The sequence below is a fragment of the Pterocles gutturalis genome, unplaced genomic scaffold, assembly GCF_000699245.1.
Source record: "Pterocles gutturalis isolate BGI_N339 unplaced genomic scaffold, ASM69924v1 scaffold876, whole genome shotgun sequence".
Taxonomy (NCBI): Eukaryota; Metazoa; Chordata; class Aves; order Pterocliformes; family Pteroclidae; genus Pterocles; species Pterocles gutturalis.
The window spans coordinates 116,057-127,522 of record NW_010105183.1 but is presented as its reverse complement, the minus strand read 5'-3'; the positions used below and the strand labels follow the sequence as shown (position 1 = coordinate 127,522).

Below are 11,466 nucleotides of genomic sequence, written 5' to 3'. Positions count from 1 at the left end.
TGGAAGACATCTTCCCTTCACGGTTATGGGCACTGAGCAAACGTTTTGTACTTTTAAGCATCCCTACCACTTCTTGGGGAGGCCACAGTGCTTTTGCACTCTGGAGGCTGTCAAACGCCAGCCAGGGTCCACCTGGCTGTCCAGGAGTGGGCACCAAGGACTTCTTTGGCCAAGGACAGTCAAACAAACTGTTGTGCATAGAAAAGAATTTTTGTAGCTTTTTATTGCCTATAGGGAATAGGTGGGTGTTTGCTTAAAGACACATTGGAAAGAATTTTTTTTATCCCCACCTCACCTTCCATTTTGCTTAACTCCAGCAGTAAGCTGTCTTTCAGCCAAGCAGGACAAATACTGAATGAAACAATCCCCCAAGCACCTGTTGAAACTCTAAGAGTTTCCCTTGTAAAGTCAAAGTTTTAAAAACTCACTCATTTTCTCTTTTTTTTTTCACTTTGTACATCCAAATTAAGGTGCTTAAGTGAGTAACCTCAAAGAGGATGTATTTGGGAGGGTGAAATTTATGTCGAAATTAATATTCATTATTCTTTATGTCCTCACACTTATAAGAATTCACCTTACTATTATGAAATTTAACAGAAAAATCAAACTCAAAATAATCTCATTTCACTTTGGAATGAGTTGAGAACTGATTGATAAATATAACTTCACAGACATGATATAATTTTAATTTTATAAAACATTTGGCATTTGAAGACACTCTTAACTTGAGAACTACATGCAACAAATATCATCCAGATGTTAAACAGATTAAGAACAGATAACTAACAAATCACAAAAAGCAGTAGTCAAAGGAAGGTACACTCAGAGGGAAATATTCCTAAGGAGGTTGCAAATAGATCAGTTTTAAGCCTACAGCATGTTTTTATCAATGATCTGGAAATTACAACCAAAAAAAAAAAATCACTATTGGCATCCTGCTTCAAACAGGGGATATTGAAATATTGGGGAAGCTGAACGAAAGAGCTGCAGAGTGATCTGGGAGTAGGAGGAACTCCCTCCGAGAAGGAAAGGCAGGTTTCATATCATCCAGCAGGACACAACGCAGAGATATCCCAGTGCTGACTTGGAATGCATCACAGCTATGTCAGTACAGTAATTAGTCATGGTTAGGAGATGGGCTAATTAGCCCTGATGAAAAGCAGGATTAATCCAGCTCAGACTGTGTCATGCACCTATCTGGCTTTTTTCCATCCTGTTGAGTAAGTTTCCACTGTAAAATAGACTGAAAACGTTTCCATCTTGCTCGGTATCATTTCCAGCAGAAAGGGTCTAGAAACCATGGGAGTGAACCCAAAGATCTCTCTGGAAAAGACCCAGAGGGATCCCAGGAGCTGCCGTTCTACTGTTCTGGAGCTGAACCACAATTGCAGCTGCCTCGCACATGAAGGGCTAATAATCTAGATTAAAAGATGCAACACTGTACCTAGAAACAGGGTTATAGTGTGCCCTGTGAAGTGTTTCAGGTGCATGAACACAATGAACATTCTCACAGGTGAAAAATACGGCCCCCTCCTCCTCTTCCACCACCCACATTGCTCTAGCATACACCACCAGATGTTTTTTCCATAGAAATCTTCCTCTCCCACCCATTTCCTAGAACTTTGTTCCATACAAACAAATTTGTCTCTTCTAAGCATAATCAAGACTCTGATCCCAACACCAATGCTGCCCTGGTGACTCAGTCTGAAGTTCACTGCAACAGCAGGAGCCTTTTATTATCAAAAGGAAGATAATCCCAAGCATTTTCTGAGCTGCTGTGACCAGCCTCTTCCTGTACCCCAGCTCTGCAGTGCAGGGTAATCTTTCGGGAACAGTCAAGGCAGGGGAAGATGAGTGAGACAGGCCAGTCAGCAGCAACTCCAAGAGAAAATGAAAGGAAAGTTGGGCAACATGACTACTACTCAGGCTGAATATAGGTGGTTCTGTGAATAGCAGCTCAGAGTATTTTTTTGACCATGTGAAACAAAGTTGACCTAATTCAGGCGTATTTTTTATTGATGTAATCAACTGTATAGATTTTCACAACACTGATAGTAACTGAAGAAACTTATTTTCAAAGATTAGAGAAGAAAGCCAGTTAAATAAAAACCTCACAGCAGACAGACGATCAAATCGGAGATGACAACCTTCAGTGCATCAATAATTAAGATAATTAAGACCAACACAATGGATTAGCTATTTACCAGAGAAATTCCAGTGCAAGGGATTGCTGTTCCACCAAACAGAAAAGAAACATATAAATACTGGTTTGATTCACATTTTTTATATTACATTATCTTACATGACACTGTATTAATTTATACAGAACATACATATCAATTGGTAAAGTAATGAGGTAAAAAAAACTAAACACAAATTTGCTGCTTTGAAGTTTGGATTAAACCACTGATAAATTCCAATCTGTCCACATGAACAGTCACTTAAATAGGATGGAGTCGAGCACATTCTCAGGATGATGCGATTTCTACCGCAAGTAACACTGCCAAGCATCAAACATCTTCATCTTGCCAGATAATAGACAACCCAAGAAATAATACGTGGAAGGTTAAAGCCAGCAGGCAGAGGCTAATAATTCCGCTGCTTCCTCCGTGCCACTGCCAAGCGCAAGGCCTCAATGATCAACTTCTCATTATTCAGGACATTGTAATCAGTCAGTTTCACCAGCTTGTCAAAATTCTTTTCACTGAAACACACTTCCCTTGTTGTAAATGGGGAGAGGACACTAGAGACATCAACTTTGCCTTCAGCCATCTCTTCAGGAGTCCTTTCCACACCTGAGGGACAAACCACAAGGAGATGCACCAATAAGTTTTCCTCGCAGTATGTGGCTCATATCAGTCATTTAAGTAATTAAAGGTAGAAAAGGGAGATTTGGAGGGAATGCTGTGATTTGCCAGAGGAACGTAAAAGTAGTCTAGTAGCACCATATTCTTCAGCCTCTGTCCAAAAATTATGTCAATCCAAACAGCTGGGAATGAGAACAACACTGACCACCAGCAGCAGTGCTTGTAGACCATTCCTTGGACAACATAAAGTCTTTGTTACCCAAACTAGAAAAGCACCAGCAAAATGAAAACAAAACACTCTTGTACAGGATGAAATAACACCCTCTCACTGAAAGATCAGGAGAAATGATGGCACTCAGACAGAGGACATAGTTCATATTAAAAACAAAGACCTCTGTTCACTCAGCCCTCAATCTGTGAGATTACTTTTAAATATATGAACGGGCTACCACCAAAACTCCCAGAAGGTTTTGCCTCCATCTCTGTTTGCAAGCCGCAGTGCATGACAAGTGCACACTTGTAGAGTATAACAGCTTGTGTTGAGGACCTGCCACCCTTGCTCTATGTATTTCGGGAGTTTTAACTTCACCCTATCTCTAGTAAATCCTGTGGATTAAATGCATATTTTAATCTCAAACGTATTAGGAAAGCTTCTGGAGTTGTCCTGGTTCAGACGTCCTGAGGCAGACCAGTTATTTTTGTCCATGATAAGACTGTGATAATGCCGGCACTGGGAACAAGGTCAGAGATGATAGTGAGACATTAGACGTGAAACGGAGAGGAGACACTAGGCAAGTGACTTTTTATTAAAATTGCTAGCTGCAGGTGACTCACCAGGAGCTTTATATTTCTTGAAGGTGTCGTTTACTAGGGGGAAAAAGAGCACTGTTGGAGCTTGTGGACTGTCAGCATCTTCAAACACATAGCACTCCTTCAAGTTTTCCTTGTCTTCCTCACTTATCTCAATTTTGGGAAATGGGATTCCTTGCCCCGAGATGTACTTTGCAATCTGTTCCAGAGGCTGGATGAATGAATAAAATAAATAAAATCAATACAAAGAATAAAAACTAAAAAAATATCCAGAGACCGGGATTCTTTGAACTCCAGCAGCTAAAATGAATATTCTAAGGCTTAACATCTTCCCAGAGAAAGATTCAAGTTTCAGATGGAAACAGTCATAACCACACCAGCCACTGCAGCTTGTCTTGTTTTCCACATTGCTTTAAGCAAAACAATAAACCAGTCACTTTGAGTTTGCAAATGGAACCAAAACCCAGAGGACTGCTTTTTATAATTCCAATGAAACAGGTTCAGAAGGGGAAGGCAAAGAAACTGCAAGAATGGAGAAGGAACAGATCAGTCCAGATTATTGTGTGTCATTGCCTTGACTTCATTATCTGACACTTTCCCAATTTTTCTGTCCTCTGCAGTTTGTGATTGGTTGATAATGATGCCCTACTAACAAATACATTTATCAACACACCTTATGATCTCATTAAAAAAAACTTTAACAGACATATTTACTGTAAACCTATGTTTATTTTTATATTATTCTCATTATGTATGCAACCCTAATTATATTATTTTTCATTATTAATCAAGTCTAGCATCAGCCAGTACATTCCCTAAGACTAATATGAGAAAAACAGGCCCAGAGACACACAGGTTTTCCCATTTAATCTGTTAAAATATTGTCAGGACTCTCCACTGCCTCTGTAACTTGCTTAGTTCAGGGATAACCAAAATCTGCATCAGACCTCCACTCTCTTGGATCCACAGCAGTGAAGACCTTGATGATTTTAAAATGCCTATATCCATCACTGTCTTCTAATATCCTTAGTTACTGAGAAATAAATCACCTAGTAATCTAAATAATAAATCATATAATAATAATCTAATTCCCATTCCAGTACTGGAAAGTTAGTTGGTTTAACTGACAAGTGCTAGAGACCAAAAGACGATGAAGAAAAAACATCTGCGATGTCATGGCTTTTCTTACCAGCGTCTGGGACCCTCCACTGTAATTTAAATGCAGGATGACATCCACCTCCCTCTTGGATCTCAGAAGTGGTGGGTAGCTGGTGTTGATGAAAAAACCAGTATCAACCAGGGAGAGCTCATCGTCTGCTGTTTCCATCAGTTTATTTGGGGAGGAGTCTATCACTGTGTCTGAAACACAAACATTTCTCATTACAACAAATAAAAAACATGACTGACTGCTCCTCTGCAGAAAGTTAAAGAGGTAAGAATGGAGAATTTCACCCCCCCATTTTCCCTGCATTCCTTTGACTTACTAGCAGCACTGATTTACAGAAGTAAGTGACACACCACAGCTTTTTCTTTCCTTCCTTCCTGGACACCTCAAGCAGCTTTGACCCTAATGAGATCCCTCCTGCCTCCTCAGGCCGAGCTCAACCTTGTCCACTGGAACACAATCCCCAGACAACTAAATTCAATTTCACCTCTCAATCCCTTCCAAAAATGAAATGCTGTTCAAATCTGGCTTCTAGGGCTTCCATTTGTGGAAGGGAGAGTGGAATTTCCAAAGAAGTCAGTCTTGTCTCTTCCTCCTCATTGGAAATCCTAAATGAATTCCCAAACCTAAACCTCCTCAAATTGTCACTGAAAAACATGCTGTGTTACTGTGCCTTTCCAGGTGGAAAATCCTTCACTCTCCAGGTAATTGCTATGCATCTGGAAGCCTCTGATAAAATTAGGATACTGTGCAATGGTTGGGCGTCCTGTTAAGACATCTCGCAGAGCACAGGAGAGCGCACTCGAGGGAGTAAATAGACATGTGTCTACCTCATAGGGATTCGTGGCCAGAAAGGGTTCTTCCGCTGCAAAAAAGGAAAGAGGAAGTTCTGAGTTCAGGACAGTTTTCTGAAATGATCAATATTTTTAAAAATTGAGTAACAAATAAACACAGTTGTCACTATATCCCACCCCAAAGGTAAATCGAACATCGTTATAAGCCTGTAAGGTCTATGCTACCAAATAAAACTCAGCATTACACGGTGAATTAGATGACAGCTACCCTGCAGGCAGCAAGCTGCCAGGCAGTAAGCACCACCTCCCACGCCAGCCTTCCTCGAGCGATGCCCACCTCTGCCGCAGCGCGCGGTACAGCGGAGAGCCAAGCCCCAAAAGGTGCAGGAGGACAACACTGGCCTTTGAACAGGACACCTTCAGAAAGCATGTGAGTACCACCCAGCTGCAAACATCAGCTAAGTTAGGAGGCCAGTCACTCCAGGTTCCTTGGGCAATTAACCGCCAGAGGTAGCTGTCTCCATGGGCGGTTTAGCGGAGAAAACAGCCCTCTGCAAGAGATGTCCTTTCTGCTGACAGTATTGGCGGCCAAGGAGGACCACGTCCTAACCTAACAATCTTAAGATGTGTTCTTAATACACCGTGATTTTTACATGTCTGCTGGAGACTGGTTTTGTGTCTGTAAGTCCTTTAGAAAAAGGCACAGCTTTGCCAAAGAAGCACCGTTCAGTTGTTCTAAATGAGGCAGAAAAAACTCCTAGCTGACATCTCTGCTTCTCCCTCCTCATCTCTCTCTCCCTGCCTTTGACAGCATCTCTTTAGGTGTTAGACCTCAGAACAGAATATAAGCAATATATACCAGTGGTAAAAAAAAAAAAACAACACCAAACCACACAAACAAAAAAACCCCACCAACAACCAAAAATACCCAAACAAACAAAATACACCACAACACAAAAACATCTCACCAATATCTTTTACTCTGTCTCTGGTCCATCTAAACCAGAAGTCCTCTGAATCGGTAGCCAAATTCCAGACGTACATCACATCTATGGAAAATATACTACTCCACATGCCTGTAATGCAAAAGAGAGAATAGAAACTGATCGATGAAGTAGCCTTGGAAGAATTTTAATTGATACATTCCTTCAGTCCTTCCCCTTGGATACTTCCTTTCTGTCTGGATGGATATCTTTGTGGGCACACTTCCTAAATATGTCCTTGCTCATGCAAACTCACACCTGTTCAACCTGTTTGCTGACACCTTCCCAGGGCTGTCCATCACAGACCACGTGCTCATTCACACCAGCTCCCTCTCAAGTAGGCCACCTTTCCCTCTAAGCAATAGTCACCTTGCATGTAGCAGATCCGAGCCTCCGAGAGCTTCTTCACCAGCCTTCCCATAAAGAATTCACTTCCAAAATGCTCTGCGCGAATAGACGCCCCATATTTCAGGAGACCGACTTCATAGGGAGTGAACTCCAACCACTCTATGGTGACAGCAGCCAGACCATGAAAAAGCACCAATCTGTTAACTATTGCTAAGCAGAGGAGTACTAGAGAGCAGGAACAAATCATCAGAAAGACACTGTCTAGTTCACAACATACTGCTCAGCACCTATAGCAGTGCTATTGCCCTGAGAGAATATACATCTTTTGATACAGTGATATCCAGCATAAAAGCCCTGGTCTGAATGAAACCACAGGCGTTCTGTGCAGATAACCTTACCCAAAAGCATGTATGGCTCAGTTACAGCTTTTTGCCTTAAGGGCACCCGTGACATTCACCTGGTTTCATGCACTCAGCTGTTCATTCTAAGCAAACATTGTAAAAACTAATACTAGAAAAAATAGTGATTTTCCTGACACTGGAAAAATTCATAGCTTTCTCTTTAATTGTTCAAAATAAGACCACATGAAACCATGATAAGAATTAGTTTTGTTACAAGGTTTTCATGGGTAGGATAAATTATGAGTTTGATATCTTCTGCAGTATAAATATATTTATTTATATGGAGTAGAGAACTCAAATTCTAAACACTAAACATGTCTGGATTTTTTATTTTTAAATGTTACTCACTATGATGTGAAATTTTAAAAGGTTATTTGCAATTAGAATGAAAGGACTGTTCTATTATTAAAACAGATTACATGCTTTTAGTCATAGTTCAGGTTACTTAAATTATAAAGTTATTAATACATCTGGATCATAATCATTACCTCTGAATGCCTGAGCACTATAGCTGGGCTTGAGGTTGATAGCCACATAGATGGGCAATGGGTTCTGACCATTATCCACGGCCTGCCGCTGGTCTGAGAGTCTATGCTCATCTTTCTGGTTTTGATTAAAAAAGGTTAATGGAAGGAAGTTAAAAACAACTTGCATTTGAAATAATAAGGTGCGAATTATGAGCTTTATCCAGGTTCTCCTTCTTGTTCTCAGCTCACTGGATTGTGCAGAAATATCAGCCGTGGGATATTCCAAACTTGGCAAGTATCCCATAAGCTACACCCTATATGGGTTCTTGGAGACGAGAGATATGCAGAGAGGCTGACTGTAGATTCAACAAGGAAAAAAAAAATCCCAGGAAGAAATACGTGGCTAAGTGAAAGGTAAGGTACTTTCCTTGGCTGGATCTCAGGGAACAGTGTTTCTCATATTTTAATATATTTTGCAAGTATGTTCATATGCAAGAACATATTTTGTTGTACGTGACAAGTTGAAAGCTCCTTGTATAAATATAAACCAGAAGGAAACTACTTAAGTTATACTATTTTTAAAGTACCAACATTTCTATTGCTCTTTCTTAAAACTTCGTAACATATTTAGAGAGCGGTCTTTCCTGCTATTTGAACCATCTCCATATGCAGTCTATAACTAAGTCACTTTATAGATGCATATATTAATTTATGCTAATAAAGTGCATAATTTCAATTTTTTTAGTGCCTCTTCTAATCAGAATATTTGTGTCTGAAGTGATTAGCTTACATTTCAAAATATTGTTTTTTCTCATTATTTTTCTTTCTTTAAGAAGAAAAAACACCTTTGACTGTGATGCTATGGCTGCTTCTGTTCAAGGTAAACATCACTTTAAAGCAAGAGTAGTGTTTTAATAACGGTTCTGAATACACAGGATTTAATCAACCACTAAACTAGCTATTTGCATTAGTAGTACTGAATGGCATCCCAGGACTTATTTTCTTCTCCTTTCTAGCTATGGAAGTTCATCAGGTTTCTGGAAAAAAAAGGCGTAATACCTTATCGTGTAGCATGGATTCAATGACAAGCCCCCAAAGGTCTATGAAAGAAGTGTTGTGTCCTTCTTTAGTCCTCTCCATCAGGTCATTATAATAGTACTTAAGACAATCCAAAGAAAAACAGCAGATCTTGGATTTGGTCACTTGCTTGCGAGCTTCCTTAATTGCATCCTCCAGATATTTTTGTGACCAGTTAGCATCTTCATATAAGTTCGCCATTGTCCTGAAGAATCATTAGAAGAAAATAATGAAAGAGAACTAATGCTGTGATTTGGCTTCAGAGACCTTTTGTGCAACCTGCTTGCCTGTTTCTCAATTCATACAGGGTTCACAACTGAAAATTAAACACACCTGAAATACTCTTATTGCAAGAGGAAACAAAACCTCCAAGTTTTCTTGGTCTTGATGGTAAAAGTTTTTGTGGGCTCAAAAATTATCTGAGAAGCTCAAGGGGAAAAAAAAAAAAATCCACCCAAGGCTGTTAAATACAAAGACTGCACAAGTCCTCAGAAAATCCATTTCTTGGAAGGTGGGAAGTATCATATGGAGCAGCCACTGCTAGTTTGCTCTAGTCTCATATTTGTTACCAGTATCTGCTACCGGCTCCTACCAGTGAGAGAACTGGGCAGTTCTTGGGTCTTAGGCATGTCCTGGTATGACCATTCTTACTTGTCTCCTTGAAATAGATAAAGAACTGACATACGCTGAGTGCATAAAGACCTCTCTCCACTTCCAACGAGGTGTGGAGGAGTGGAGCTACCTGGAACCCACATGATTAAATACTTAAGTTATTTTAAATATGACATCATCTGCCGTATGCCCACTGGGAGGAGGGAGCACTTTATAATGAGCAGCTGTAGCTGCAGTCTCTCTGAGGTCAGTAACCTGGCATCATTTGTTGGACTGTCTGTGACAGTATTAACTCTAATAGCCCGAAATACACCTTTTACCAGAGGGAGATGCACTCTAAATCCAAAATGGAAGTGAGAATAACCAGCAAATGGCAGGCATAAATTCTTCTTCCCATCTTTCTTCAATTTCCAGTCTAAAGACAAATTCGTTGCATTCAGTCTAAGGTATAATTGATAAAATATTAAAAGATAATAGAGCATTTACATGAAAATATCAGGCACAGACTGTGTCAGTGTGCTGACAAAAGCAGTTGATGAATGTGACAATTGATCTCTTATTCAGTATGTTTTGTTTCATTGCTCTGGGTGGACACAGAGGAGACTGTGAGGAAAATGGAAATGCTTTTGATCTACTAAATACCATATAAGCTGATGGTGCTGTACAAATACTCAATAACACTGAGCAAAGAGAGCGCAAAGATAAACCTGGTTTGGGTCATTCTCACCATGTGGTACCCGATAAACCACCAATGTAGGAAATGCAGTCTAAGAGATTGAGTTTCTGGAGACCCAGCAGGCTGCCGTACATCGCTGTCAGCGACCTTGTCCCTCCTCCCGTCGTCGTGATGGCCACCACCGGCACCTGCTCAACACAGCGAGGCAGAAGGAGTGAAAGCCATGCATGTGTTAGAGACAAGCAACCCTTTTTACTGCAGAAATCAGATAACAGGTTACAGGCATTAATGCAAGCAGTGACTTTACTTCATGAAAAAAATATGTGATTGTTGCAAAAGGTTTCTGTTGCCGCCACCTGACTGATGGGATAGGGAAAGCTTTTATCTCACCCACCCAGAGCAGGTGGGAGGTAGGCTGTTTACTTAATACATAATTGGAAATCAACCTCATCACCCTGGAATTCTTCTCAAAGTGTATTATTAGAAGCCATCATAAAAAATACAGGATTTACCACGCCGGAGCAGATTAGAGATACGTGATTCTGCCTCTAACAATGGCCAGCGTCTCAGAAGAACGCACAGCAACCTGTAATCAGCCAGACCACACAATTGTGGAAGCCTTCCGGGCCTCAGGTCACTAATTACTTTATGTCCTGAAGCACCATCATCAATAGGGCTTCCCCCCCTCCCCAAGTTCCGAATGTAGTTGAAGAGACAGACTATTCTTCTCTTAATCTCTTCCTGATGAAGTACACCCCTTGGTTTCATTTGTATCTTGAGTTGCGTGGATGCCTGGATGCCCTATGGAAAAATGTCTCTTTATGCCTTTTAAGTATTAGCTTCCAATTTCATCAAGCGATCTAAAGTCAACTAATAGAGCTTGAAGAAATTATCCCTCCCATTCTATGAAATTGAAAAAAAAAAAAACCAACAACAACAAAATAGATATTCTTCCTACCCTAAACTCAATGAGAACTTAAAATGCAGGAAATTTCATAAAATAATAAAGAGGAAAAATCTGATCATCTTAAATAAAATTTGAATTATTTCAAAAAGTTATATTTTGGTTGTTACATTTTTTAACCTTTTCATTATGAATTAAAATTATAATGATAATTTTTTTTCAGTTCAAATGTAAGTCAGTTAAAAAGGTAGAGGGGATTTTTTTTCCACATGTTTGAAGTTAAATATATGAATAGGAGAGACAGAGTAATTAGACCTTTTTGAAAAATAGTTTTGATCTTACCACCTCAACTACTCTTCTATGTGTCAGGAAACTTGGACAGCTGTGTAAAAATGTTCTTTCCAGCTTTCCTGAAAACCTTA

General features: G+C 40.0%; 1 protein-coding gene across 1 annotated transcript in view; it reads right to left on the bottom strand.

Annotated features, from left to right (window-relative positions):
• Positions 1-2,586: 2,586 nt before the first annotated feature.
• LOC104471787 (cytosolic phospholipase A2 epsilon-like) overlaps positions 2,587-11,466 on the bottom strand; it is a 31,250-nt gene continuing 22,370 nt past the window's right edge. The window contains exons 12-20 of the mRNA XM_010087268.1: positions 10,192-10,328; positions 8,835-9,057; positions 7,797-7,911; positions 6,929-7,066; positions 6,545-6,652; positions 5,456-5,647; positions 4,807-4,976; positions 3,642-3,828; positions 2,587-2,795 (exon numbers count right to left, since the gene is read on the bottom strand). Coding sequence (XP_010085570.1) covers positions 2,587-2,795; positions 3,642-3,828; positions 4,807-4,976; positions 5,456-5,647; positions 6,545-6,652; positions 6,929-7,066; positions 7,797-7,911; positions 8,835-9,057; positions 10,192-10,328 — 1,479 coding nt within the window. The remainder of the gene's footprint in view (positions 2,796-3,641; positions 3,829-4,806; positions 4,977-5,455; positions 5,648-6,544; positions 6,653-6,928; positions 7,067-7,796; positions 7,912-8,834; positions 9,058-10,191; positions 10,329-11,466) is intronic.